The following is a 14,148-nucleotide window of genomic DNA, read 5'->3' on the forward strand; positions in this document are numbered from 1 at the left end:
CTACTTTTCCATTGCTATCAGTACTGTAGTACAAACAGAAGTCAAGTCCACACCAGAGAGAGACATTGATGTGCCTGTCTCACTTAGAGATGAAATGACCTTCAGTTTTCTATCGATAGCACCCCTGTTGACTCTTAACACAAAACTTCCTCCGATAGTCCATGGAGTATGGGCTGTCAAAAGGATGGACAGTATACCAACTGCCCAATTTCACGCCAGGAAAAACCTGACAGTAAGAGACAAAATATAAAAAAAAAAATAACTACTCCTGCACCCTGGGAAAAAACTCCCAGGTTGCGGGGGTCATTCACTGTTTGTTTTTCACGTTGGGGATAGTTTCAGAAACAAAAAAAATTGGGGGAAAGTCTGGTGAACAGCTGTCAAAACCGATGGCAACCATCAACCAAACGTTTCTTCCTTAAGTCCATGGAAAGGAACTGCTTTCATAGCAGTTACTTTCAATATACAGAGATTTTTTGCTGGGCCAATGGTCATTTCCAAATTTGATGGATGGTAGGCTGTCAGGATGGCAGAGGTAATCTACTCTGTGTATTAAGATGGCTCTTTATGTAGAGGTCCAAAACGAGGTACACTGTGTAAAGAGTCCAGGCAACCTTTATTGGTTTATAGAGTCAAAAATGAAAACACTAAATGCTCTCTTTTGTGGCAGTGTGGATGAGTAGTTTAGGCTTTTCAGAGGGTAGTGCGAAGCATTTATTGTACTCACAGAGGCAGTAAATGAGACACACACTCGGGAATAAATCTGAGACCCATTTAGAAAGAAAAGTTATATTTTTATATAAATTGTGATACCAAGAACCTGATTATCTAAGTAAGTACTTTTTTAAATATGAATTTTCCAGGTAAGTAAATAGTCAATTAAAACGCGTCTTTTTGCAGCAATACATCCCTAAGGGAGAAAAGGCATATGTCGCATAGACATATTTGCGAATGGTTTCTGCGGTCTCCTTTGGGACTTAGGGTTGTAGGGGTCAAAGTACCACCAGCAGTTACTTGTCACCTGCTCTGGGGCGTCCAGGTGCAGTGGTACTAGTCGGGTTGGTAGATGTGCATGCTACACCGGTGGAAAAAAGTGGAGCGGGGGCAACTAGAAACAGGCTGCAGAGGGGGACTTGGGAACAACTCCGGGAGCTACCAGCTGGGGGGCTTGGGTCACAAAGGTCCTCAGGACAAGCAGGCACAGCTTGTTGTTTGGTACCAGTGTAGCTGTGCGCGCTACGCCAGTGGAAAGAAAAGGGGGTGCAACTATAAACAGGCTGCTGAGGGGGACAAGTTTTGGGAGCTCCCAGTAGGGGGCTTGGGTCACAAGGGTCCTGGGGACAAGGGTGGCATAGCCGGTTTAGCGGTACCCGGGCTGGGGCTTTCAAGTGCGTAGTAGCAAAGTCAGCTGGGCTCTGTGGGCCCCAAGGGCTTGCGGTTGTCAGTTGAGGGTGCAAAATCAGGACTGTTGGGCCACTTTGGAAGTGGGTCTCTGCGGTGCTAACTCATTGGTCATGTGCAGTTCAGGTTGGTCCTGGTGTCCTCAGACTTGGTGAAGTAAGAGTGACTGGGGGTAAGTATATGCAAGAGAGATGCCTGTCAGGAGAATCAATGATCATTTCTATGTATTTCTCTCTCCTTCCATTTCAGTAGTTCGATTTTAAAAAAGTTGCAACCAGTAATAATTTAATAAATATGCGAACATGGTTAATAGGTTCACTGTCTAACACTCAACGGGCACAGGCTTGCCAGCTAGAGATTTTTTCTTAGGACCTTAGAGGAGCTTGAATGGGAATTCCACAAAGATACTGCGCTTTGAGCTGCTCTGCTTGCTTGGGAGTCATCTGCTGTCTTGTATGCGGTTTGAAGCTGTGGCTTCCAATATCCATTGTAGGCAACCAGAAGCTAAAACTGACACAATTATGAGAAGGGAGAACCATAGTAGGGGTGGTTGTAAAGGAAATCATAAAAGAAGAATGTACCACAGTGGGAGGAGGTACTAAGATGGGAGAGACCACTGTCTATGCTGCCAGCCCCCGCAAGTGACCAAATCCAAAACGAGGCAATGGGAGGAAGCGGGTGCGAAGCTACGCCAACAGACTGCATGCGTGATTCCGCAGCACAAATCTAGTATGGGGTTTAGCAGCAGTGGAGGGAGCCTGAAATGGGGAGGTCGATAATTTGTCCACCAGAAAACAGACTTTTCTGCCATAATTAATGCTTCACCACAGGAGACCGTGACAGAAAATCTGTGGAAAAATGAGGACAGCTTGGCCTTTCATTTCTCTTCCCTGGTTTTCTTCGTCAGAAAAGGGAGTTACTGTCCGTGTAATGTGGCGACCAAGCCTGTGGAAGGGCTCCAATCACAGTCTTCATGCCATGACGAGGAATGCTGCAAATCAGAGGTCGTCTTCCCACCACTAAGAGGGACAAACCATTTGCAGTGCAAGGTAGCGCTTCCGTTCATGAGAGCGCCAGATATTGTCATACAAATGATGACTGACAACCCTCAAACACTCTTGTCTCAGGCCTTCCAACCAGGAAGTTTCATTGTTGTGAAAAATTATACCAAGTGGAAAAACATTTGAGCATGGGCTCTGATGGTCTGCCCCGACAGAGCTTTTCAAAACTCGACTAGGGTCGCAGTGGCAACAGTCCCCGGGTAGATCACTGACGCGCGTCCTCAATATCCAGCTAAGCGTATACATCGGACTGTAAATCACCAAATAATGCTTAGAAAAGCAGCGTTCACCCCTCTTCCTGCTGTCACTTGCAGCTGTCGTCCTTTCAAAAGTGTGAAGAGGGAGAGCAGGGTACATATTGGTGTGAGATGATGCCTGAAGATGCACCTCGGGACTCCATGCTTGTACTGAACACTAGAAGGTTGTGCAGCTGGTGAAGACCTCATATGTGAACACTATGGCGGCGAAGCAGCGCACAGATGCAAAGATATTGCGAATATTTACTGCAAGTATTACGTTTTCGAAAACCTTTTGGCTCGAAGTCTCTCTGAATCACATCATGCATTAAGCACACAGCGCAGGCAAGATGGAAAGAGCGCGCGGCTGCTCACCTCCTCGTCGCTGTTGATCTTCTTAGCTTTGAGAAGTCTCTGGGCCTTGTCGTCGTCCGAGCCTTCATCGCTGTCGGATGAATAGATTCTTGCGCGTTCCTCTGGAGAAGAAAAAAAGAGAAATGAAGCAAGAGGCGAGGTAAAACGGTAACAGGACAACACTGGCTGTCTCTTATTGTCAATGCAATGAAGCAGAGCCACAGAGAACAATAACACGGAAAGGCTCGTGCCAGGACCCCACTGAAGGAAATCTAGAGGGCAAAGGGCATGCCACGTGTACCCGCTCCATCCCACTTTGCCACGCCAGAACCCACCCGTCTTACAAACTGATCGAATCTGCAACGTCCTCCTGGGCTTTCTTAGCTTGTCAGTGTGCATTTCAATCCAACCTTTTCAACCAAATCTCGCTAGAGCAAATGTTTTCTGCTTAATTACTACATCTTGACATCGTCCAATGTTGCCTTCAGACATCCTTCAGTTATGTATGCCCTAGTGCGTGACAGAAGTGGTTTGTAATGAAATCCACAGACGCAGCTAATTTACATTCAGTGATGCTGTATAGGAAGTGAGAGTCCAACACTGAAAAGGGCAAAGTAAAACAGAAAAGATACCTTTGATAAATTAGGAAACAAGACAAGAAAAACTAAGGGAAAAGGCCAGAGGGGGCAGAAAATATGGCTAAACTAAAAGTGATAAAAGTCAAGGAGACAGAGATTCAAGACCAGAGAAAAACAGCCTTTTGTAGGGGGTGCGGTGGAGGGAGCGAGGCTAGTTAGAGGAAATATGGGATGCAGACGGAGTAAGAACAAGACAGAAAGAATACAAAGAGAGTATGATACCACTCTGTGCTATGTGCCAAACAATAAAACACGATTGCAAGCACAGAATCTGAAGAATTACAGTAAATTCGTTTTGGGAAATGTAAACTGGCAAACTCTATTATGTTGTTGCGTGTCTCCCTCTAGTGGTTTTTGGGCAGAACATCAGTACAAGATTAATTTGGGCATGCCCTCAGTGAGAAAAAATATGTGATGACCGTTGCTACATTTGCGTCCTAACGAACTTATTTGAACCATTATTTAGTCAATGTTGTGAAGCATTTCAGACCATGCTTAAGATGCATTCAGAAGTAACAGACCACTGAAAAACGTGACAACGACCAAACGCAGGGTTACTTCAGATGTGGAAAGAAAGAAACAAAAAGGAATTGGGCAATAGCTGGCTTAGTTAGCATGTGAGGTGTTTATTAGAAAAGGCACACTAAATGTCAGCCGAAAGTATAAACAGTCTAGAGAAGACATCTATTTTTGTGACGTTAGACACAGAGCTGCTAATCCTGGGTCTCTTGGAGCAGGAGGAATGCCGGTTGACATCGGGGGATGTGTGACAGAAACCCAATACGAAGGTGCAACGAGAGGGGCGAGCGGGCTTTGAATAGACGCTTAGAAGTGAGTCTTTGAGGCACCCTTAAGGTTCACGATGAGGCCGGTAGTTCCTTGGGGCTTCACTTTCAGAAAGGATAGGATGCAGTTGAATACATTTCCTTTTGGTTCTGTCGGATTTAAAACAATAGTGGATGCACCACCACAGCAACAAAATTAAACGCGAAGAAAACGTAGGGAGGGATGAAAGGAGACCAATGAAGTAGCCATTGGAGGTGGCAGAGGGGGTAGGCTGAGGGAGGACAGGAAATGAAGAGGGGAAAGCAGCACACGGGGCGGAGAGTAAGCAAACACGTACTCTGATGAAGTGCTAAAAGAAAAAAGTTGTTCCTGAATGCGAGCAGTGAAGTCATGGCGTCAACAGGACGGTAAAACAAGCATTTGCAATGCAATAGGTCTCGCATTTATAAGAGTTTGAGCTATTGGCATTGTAAAATTACAATGCCTTTTATTTATGTTTTGGTTTTAAAACAAAAGGCATTGTCATTTACAATGTCAGTAGCATAAACTCGCATAAAAGCAGTCTGTGGAGTGCAGCAGTGTGCCGCGTGCAGCAGTGTGCCGCGTGCAGCAGTGTGCGGCGTGCAGCAGTGTGAGGCGTGCAGCAGTGTGAGGCGTGCAGCAGTGTGAGGCGTGCAGCAGTGTGCGGCGTGCAGCAGTGTGCGGCGTGCAGCAGTGTTTTGTGTAGCAGTGTGAGGCATGCAGCACTGTGACGTGCGGCGTGCAGCAGTGTGCGGCGTGCAGCAGTGTGCGGCGTGCAGCAGTGTGCGGCATGCAGCACTGTGGCGTGCAGCAGTGTGCTGCATGCAGCAGTGTCGTGCAGCATGCAGCAGTGAGTAATGCAGCAGTGTGCAACAGTGTGCCGGTTGCATCAGTGTGTGCCGTGCAGCAGTGCGTGGCGTGCAGCAATGTTTCGTGTAGCAGTGTGTGGCGTGCAGCAGTGTGCGGCGTGCAGCAGTGTGCGGCGTGCAGCAGTGTGCGGCAGTGTGTGGCGTGCAGCAGTGTGAGGCGTGCGGCAGTGTGTGGCGTGCAGCGGCATGCAGCAGTGTGAGGCGTGCAGCAGTGTGAGGCGTGCAGCAGTGTGAGGCGTGCAGCAGTGTGAGGCGTGCAGCAGTGTGTGGCGTGCAGCAGAGACACGTGGAGGGTGAGGAGAGACACGTGGAGGGTGAGGAGAGACACGTGGAGGGTGAGGAGAGACACGTGGAGGGTGAGGAGAGACACGGAGGGTGAGGAGAGACACGGAGGGTGAGGAGAGACACGGAGGGTGAGGAGAGACACGGAGGGTGAGGAGAGACACGGAGGGTGAGGAGAGACACGGAGGGTGAGGAGAGACACGGAGGGTGAGGAGAGACACGGAGGGTTAGGAGAGACACGGAGGGTTAGGAGAGACACGGAGGGTTAGGAGAGACACGTGTGGAGGGTGAGGTGGAGGGTGAGGAGAGAGACGTGTGGAGGGTGAGGTGGAGGGTGAGGAGAGACACGTGTGGAGGGTGAGGAGAGACAAGTGGAGGGTGAGGAGAGACACGTGGAGGGTGAGGAGAGACACGTGGAGGGTGAGGAGAGACACGTGGAGGGTGAGGAGAGACACGTGGAGGGTGAGGAGAGACACGGAGGGTGAGGAGAGACACGGAGGGTGAGGAGAGACACGGAGGGTGAGGAGAGACACGGAGTGTGAGGAGACACGTGTGGAGGGTGAGGTGGAGGGTGAGGAGAGACACGTGTAGGGTGAGGAGAGACACGTGTGGAGGGTGAGGAGAGACACGTGTGGAGGGTGAGGAGAGACACGTGTGGAGGGTGAGGAGAGACACGTGTGGAGGGTGAGGAGAGACACGTGTGGAGGGTGAGGAGAGACGCGTGGAGGGTGAGGAGAGACGCGTGGAGGGTGAGGAGAGACGTGGAGGGTGAGGAGGTGGAGGGTGAGGAGAGACAGGTGGAGGGTGAGGAGAGACCGAGGTGGAACATGTTGTGACCTTTTAAGTAACTTTTTATAGGTTTGTGTTAGGAACAATATTTGGGGGTTAAAATATGAAGTTCACGCAGCAGATGGATTATGTGGCAAGAGCGGAAAATCCATAATTACTCGAAAAAAAGCCATGGCCGCAGAATTGCATAATGCCAGTGGCCCTGCCTGGGGGTAAAATTGCAGCACCATATTTACCGAGAGTTGCTCGCTAATGATGACATCATTCATGTTCACCCAGACAAAACGCTATTTCTGCAGCGTGGTGCCAAGGCAATCTAAACATGAGGGGCACCCTCCCGTGCATATTTATATGCGCAGGCAAGGGCCTATGGTTATATCCAATGGTATGTTATTTTTTCACAGGCATTAGTTGTAATAACTCGTGCAGATTTCTTTTTGCCTATTGTTTGACTCTGCTTTCAACTAGTGCAGGCATTCCATACAAAGCTAGGTCATTCCAATTAAGTCGATCTAGCCTAGTGTGGAATCTTAGGGCGTTTGCAGAGTTTACGCAACTTTACATCCACTTTGCATATATTAACAGGTGCTTGGTTCCAGGTGAGCTGAAGCAGTTTTGTGGAGTGTTTGTGTCGACTTTTCAACACCACACAAAACTTTTTTTCTGCAAAAGTTGATTGACACCGCCATTTGCACCACTTTGCACCCGTGCAAAGGGACCGAGCCTGGAGTAACGCAGAACTACTCACAGAGTAAGATGTGGGACTCACACTACAGGAAGGCAAACAGCGGAAGGTGACCTCTTTTACTAATATGCAGTGTGATTTCAGAGCCCCTCCCCGCCCCCTTCCAAAAATGTTTCCTCCATGAAAGTGTGTTGGGGCTGGAGACAGGGAACTGGGGCGACATTTAGGGGGAGCTGCGATCTGCGTCTGTCCCAGGTAAAGAATGCAAGCCCTGGTTTCTAATTATAAAATGTGTCATTCCTGTGAATAAAAAAATGCTCGTTTATTAGGCAGGGCCAGGTGTTCACTTGCTTGTCTTATCAAGACCGCATTTGCATTTTATTACCTGCTCTTTTCTCACATGAAGTCACAACCCAGCGACATTCCCGGCATAGCTCTCGTGGCGACACCACCCTCAGGGCGTGAGCCATTCCCCAAGACCCCGTAATTTCCCTTTTAAATGGCTCCTCGAAATCGGCGCATTTTTCCAACCCAGCCCTTGTTTCGTTAAACTTGGTAAGAAAACATTAATGGTGAGGAAAGCTCTGTGGGTTGGTGCGTCTGCTGCTGAAATTGGAACCGGATTTTCGCTCATTTGACGGACAGGAGCATTAGAACGATCCGGTTGAGTAAATACAGCATATGTTGCTTATAGTGCTACGAAGCAACAACACTGCGCCGACAAGTGCAACTGAACAGTGGATATTTTCATAAACTCCTGGATTAGGAGGAAATAATGACCAGACCCAATAGTGCAAGATGCACCATGGGAATTTCATTTCCACAAGATGAAACGAAGCCAAAGTGATAAGTGCCCGCCGAAATAAATGACGTTTACAGGACTTATACGCACTTTAAAGATGCTGCTTTGTTTTGTCTACATTATGGTACATGTTGCAGCTAAACACTGCAATACTATAAAATATCTTTTAAAATTATATATCGAATCACCGCGTTTAATTGTCTTCCGGAAATAAACATTCTGCTTTTAGAACCTCTCTGAGCTCCGTTGCAGGGCCCGCTCAATGCAGCAGGCGCTATGCAAAAAAAGGCATCGTTATTCTTGAACAAAAGAAGCTATCCGCAGTCATAGGAGCAAAAAATGATGTATGCTATTTTGATTTTTTTAGGAATGGGTGGGTCAAAAACTAGAGGACAAAGAGAGATGGGAGGAGACAGGATATAAGAGGCGGGAAGAGGGAGGTGAAATCGAGGGAAGTGGTCAGTGAAGGGAAAAATGGATTTAGAATGAGAAAAAAAAGGAAGGAGCACGGAGTCAGCAGGAAGTGGGAAAGGGGTGGAAAGCCTTGCAGAAAATAAACAAGATGTTACAGCTAATCCAGGTGCACATTTAAATACTTATAAGGTCCCAAAAGCGAGACCTATTGGCTATGCCAATGCTTGTTATTACTAAAGGGGCAAAAATAAATGCAAAAGAGCTGGACTAACAAACACCCTGCCACTGTTGACACTCTAGTGGATGCACACTGCACTTACACCAACCAGTGTGGGAGGAGTTCGACATGTTAGTATCCTTAAGTGAAAAAATCGACCACAGTGTGTTTCTTTGGGCGAACCGGATGCTTCCGTGGTAAGACTTGACTTGTGTTGGTCAGCACAAATAAGAGTAAATCAGACCCCAGCCACACCTAAAAACACACACTCTCAATTTTAATCCCACAAACATCTACTACCCGACCCTGGTAAGGAAGTTCAAAACAAAAAATCTAATTTGGTAACAGAACACCATAAAGCCCAGGGAAGAAAACATCCCAGAGGCCTGCAACCTTCAGGCGACACCACACGCAAGCCCTCTCGTAAATGAATGTGGGCGTGCCCTTCAGTTTCGGGAAGTTGTAAAGGTCAGACCCCGCAAAGCTACTTTGAAAACAGCCAGAAATACAGGCATAAGTGTAAGCAGAATGACAAAATAAGTGAATTTGAGGCAAACAAGCGCCATTTCCCGGTAGTTGACTGCACTGGCAACAAAAGTCTGTGCTCCATGAGAATTTACAGGAATACAGCCCATATGTTGTCTATTAAACTTTGTAAAAAGCTAACTAACTCTGGCTGTCCCATTTTGTTTGAATTCTGGGCCCTCCGAGTATTTATTATTTTTTTATATTAAAATGAGGCCAGCTCATCCCGTCTCTCGTGACAGGGTGTTTTGGCTTGGTAGGCAACATGATTCTGTGGTTGTAATATCCACGCCATATACAATTAGACGGAAATATTTCCATGGCTGCTAGTGAGGATTAAAGGCAAATGCAAACCGTATGTTTCGCTGTTTGGCACTGGTTTCTACTGCTTCCCAAGTTGTGTAAGGAATAGTTTCACTGCTTCTTACACGCAGAGCGGGAAGCTGCAACGGTCATTCCTCCAGAAAGTGCTTTTTACTTTACAGAAAATACAAATAGTGGGTAAGAAACTTTGCAAACACACTTTTAGAAGAATACTACTACTCACAGAACAAGCAGGAAGGGGGTGGCAAATGGTGTTCACGGGCGCTTTGATGTCCTCAGTGGTCGCGTGGCTCACTGAAAACATCAAAGCGCCCGCGAAATGTAAGTGATCGCAATCGCGATCACACTTCAAAGCGCGGCCGTGTGGCAGGCGAAAGTGAAAGTAGTTTTGGAAGTGCAAACAGTGGCTTTTCAGGCCGCCAAATGGTGCGCGCGCCCGGGGCACATGCACTGTACTTGGAGGCCTGAAAAGCCACTGCTTGCACTTCCAAAACTCGCTTACTATAAGTCTCGCCAGAGCAGCGCTAAAGCGCTGTCTCAGGCGAGACCTAAAAAGCTCTTCTCCAGCGGAGGAACGAACACAAACAGGAGAAGGAAAGCCATGAAATAATATGCCAGCTAATGAGATTAACAAGAAAGCCAACCCATTGTACGCAGTGTGAAGAAATCTCACTGTCAGTAATGATACAGTCCACAATAGGTGTTCAACAACAAGACGAAAATGTGGTATGTAGACAGACAAAAGCTGTATGTAGGCGACACCCAAAACAAGCACTGGCAAAGCCATTGGGCCTCGCTTTTGGCGATCTAGTGGCTTTGGCAAGGACTTTTAGCCATGCTGTGCAGCATGGCCAAAAGGAAAAAAGGAAAAGAAATCAAGGTAGCATTCTGAAGGCATGTGCATGGGTGTCTGAGGACATATGCTTGAATGTGCGTCATCACGCTAGCATGTGCTTATGAAATGAAGTGGGCACCATTTCTTTTTTTAATACGTGCATCATGGAGCACAGGGGGAGGGGAGAAGGACACAAGGGAGACAGATGACGAACACATGAACTTTAATGGAGGGTTTATAAAAAAAAGAGAAAAGTAGTTCCCTTAAAGTGAGCAGTGGAAGGACACAAGTCATCCAATCAAGCAGATGGTAAGGAATCTATGCTCCAGGGGAGGGACAAACACAAGATCGAACAAGATGGGCAAGGAAAGCCATCAAATAAGAAACAAAGAAATGAGAGTGCACAATAAAGTGAACCAATGGAAAGCAATGAGCAAGCTTTAAGCACACTGAAGGCTTTTGGTAAACCCATAATCGGTCTTTTGTAATCAGACAGCTAGTGCGGTTTGTCAGCCGAAACCTAAAACTGGGGTCAATACAAGCAAATAAGAGGGGGGTACAGGGCGAATAAGACAGGTCAATGTGTGCGTTTCCAGCTTGGCTGCATACCACTGAAATATTTCACTTGTCGCTGAAAAAATGACACATTGCCCCATCTGTGTCCTGCCTGTGGATTAACCCCCGCGACCAAGGAACACATTTTGTTCTTTTGCCCTGCATACTTCTATTCTCCTCGCAAATGGATACGCCCTGTGTGTCTGAACCTTGGTGTTAATCGTTATTCATTTGCCCATAGGATCTTGAAAAGCGGTACCTCTAATGTAATTGTTTGTATATGCGGTCAGTACTTACCTAAAAGTTGTCTGACATAAACACAAATGTATTTTGTCTCATCCAGACATTCAATCATGGGATTGTTGAACTGTGCAAGTGAATATTAAGCCATAACAAGTGTCATCGTTTTTACGCACTTGGGCTTTAGACATTGCAAGACAGGACTGCATCATTTAAATTGTCTTATTCATTTTTAATTCGAGGGAGTTGTGGTAACCTCGAATTATTTTAGAAAATGTATTATGAGGGTTGTATTGCTTGGCTTTTGCAATAGATTTTTTTTTAGTACACCGGATTATGCTGTTGGATTGCTAGTATTGTCCATTAGTGAACTGATGTGAGAATTGATGTGTGGATAACCTTTTTACTATGTAATTTTATGCCATTGTTTTTAAATATTTGGTTTTTACTTTTGATATTTTAACCTTGCACGCTTTGATGTTCTTTTTAATTAACCGAATAAAGCATCTGTTGGTTTTGCTGGCTTGACAGGTCAATGTTCATGAATAAGACAGAAAACAGGAGTAACTGATGTAACATGGCAGGTAAGTCGATAGGGCCTAAATCACAAAAACTGTGCTACTAGTAGGTATGACTTACTCTTCTATTAATCCTGGAATCAAGGAGTACTCCAGGATAACTAAAAGAGTAATTCTCTTTAAAACCTTTGTGCTTCAAACCCACCGAGTTACCTTTCGCGAAATTGGTAGAACTGTCTTGTAATAGTTTTTAGGTTCATAGACTAAATATTAGGCTTCACCTATTGATGTTTAGCAAAAGAAGAAATGTCAGACCCCAAGCTGGATCGAATATTCCTCCTTTTAGTAAACACGAATAGAAGAACAAAGTAATTGATAATTCTCAACATCCATTCTAGATTACAAAGGAATACAAGACAATTAATCTTCCAGTTCAGCAACTAGATTTCCATTTTGTGATTAAGCAACAAGGACATCATAGAATTTTCTATCTTTAAATTAATAACCTATTTATTCATGAAGATCAAGATATAAAAGTTCACTAGTGGAGGCAAAGCCCAAGGCACTCAATCCCTGTAGGTCACAGATTGACACGTTATTGGTATTTAAGATATGGCTGCCTAGCCCACGGCATTATTTTTAGGATTCTGAAAGCTTTCACAATGTGTTCCATTTACCAGTCTAAACTAGCCTGAATAAGCCACCCGCTCTTGCAATGAAAACTGAAGGACCACATCACATCAAAGCTAAAAGATCACAATGGCTTTCTGTGGGATTTGAGACACTTCATCGTCCACTGTGCCTTCTGGAATACTGGACCAAATCTACATCTAAGCAACAATCTGTCAACATCAGTCAGAAAAGACCCCTGACATCAAGTAACACTGCAGAAGTTAGCCTACCCAGAATAAAGAAAATACAATTTAGAAGCCATACCTTTGGCTTTATGTAACAACCGAGACCAAATCCCAGATTCAAAACCTTCAAAAATGACCCCCCCCTCCCCAAGAAAATGAGCTGAAAAAAAACTTCTCACCCAATTGCTTTGTAATCATGTGTCCTTATGCCATCTACTCTTTTTCCTACCATCAGTTAGAATACTGCACTCCCACAATCAAATTTGATAATCATGTTTGAAGTGATGGAAAATTCATTGTTGCTAATACTGGGCATGAGACAACTATTCTTTATACTACAGTAAACAGCTTGAAGAGAGCAGTACATTAGAACATGGCATCATTGAGGCAAAATAATTCATGCATTAGGGAAATCGTGATACAACTGGGGATTTACCCAACAGAAAACATCTACCTAAAAGTCCTGATAGAACACCATTTGTCCTGTTCTAGAGACATTGAATGATAATGTCACTGATAGTACAAAGGAATAACTGATTGTAGGAAAGTGCTCCTTTTTGACATGGTCACTCCCACTTTTTGCCTGATATTTAATGCAATTTTTACTGAACAGCACTGGGTCCCTGATAACCAGGCCCCAGTGCCAGTGCTCTTTCCCTAAAACAAGGTAAGAGCTCAATTGTTCCCCAATTAGCAAGACCTTTAGTACCTCGGTAAGTCCCTAATAAATGGTACCACTGGTACCTAGGGCATCGGTGCTAAAGAGGGTCCTTAGGGGCTGCAGCATGTACTGTGCCACCCTAAGTGATCCACCACCAAACTCATGCAGACTGCCATTGCAGGGTGCGTGAAATGGTGCAAACAAATGTGAAAACATGACTTTGCACACATCATCCTGTGTGCCATGCTCACAAACACTGCATGCAATATATTCAAGTCACCACTACAGTAGAGCTTATAGTCCTAAGGCAGGTAGCCACCTGACACCAGGAACTCAGATTTGCCCGACGAAAGAAGAAGGACCAAGAAGAGTCAAAGAAGCGAACTGTGGCCCAGCTGTGGGCTCTTGGCGCCAAATCCTGCCAGCTCCTGTTCCCAACAATCGCAATAACCTGACTCGTTCTGCAGCTGTGCATTCTCCAGAAGCCTTGGAGGGCTGCCAGCACTTCGCCAACCAGCCAGCATCTCCCTTGAAGTGGAGGACTTCTCTGCAACCTGCAGACACCGACCGCAATGTTCAGTTCACCGGACTGCTGACCACCAGGTCCACCGATGCAGCAGCCATCCAGGAGCAAGTCACTGTGCTCCAGAGTGTCAGATCAGCCCCCCACCAAGTCTAGAGATTACAGGACACCCAAGAGCTGCCCTGCACCAATACTCAGGGTACCAGACCTCTTGCAATAACCAAGGCTGGTTTATAGTCCAATCCGGATTCCGAAACCGCCTAGACAGACCAGCTGACGAGAAATGTCAGCATCGCAGAGGCAATCACCATGAGGGTCTCAGCTGTCCTGTTCCGTCTCCCCTGCAGGTCTGAGAAAGCACTGTGAGCACCTTCAACGCACAGGTATAGCCAACCAAAACCCTCTGCACCCGAACACCGCGGCCCAGTTCCATGAACACAGACTGTGCCTCCATGCTCCCAAGACCTTCAAGAACTGAGCCGCCCCCATTGAGAGCTTTCAGACTTGTCGCCAAGTACCCCTCTGCAGTCTGTTTCTAGGTTGCCACCTCTTTGC

The 14,148-nt window shown here is 46.1% G+C and overlaps 1 protein-coding gene across 1 annotated transcript in view; it reads right to left on the minus strand.

The window, feature by feature from the left end:
• LEO1 (LEO1 component of Paf1/RNA polymerase II complex) overlaps nucleotides 1–14,148 on the minus strand; it is a 271,615-nt gene that overhangs the window by 21,160 nt on the left and 236,307 nt on the right. Inside the window, exon 11 of the mRNA XM_085644182.1 lies at nucleotides 3,074–3,174. Coding sequence (XP_085500308.1) covers nucleotides 3,074–3,174 — 101 coding nt within the window. The remainder of the gene's footprint in view (nucleotides 1–3,073; nucleotides 3,175–14,148) is intronic.

This window comes from Triturus cristatus, chromosome 3_1 (assembly GCF_964204655.1).
Source record: "Triturus cristatus chromosome 3_1, aTriCri1.1, whole genome shotgun sequence".
Lineage (NCBI taxonomy): Eukaryota > Metazoa > Chordata > Amphibia > Caudata > Salamandridae > Triturus > Triturus cristatus.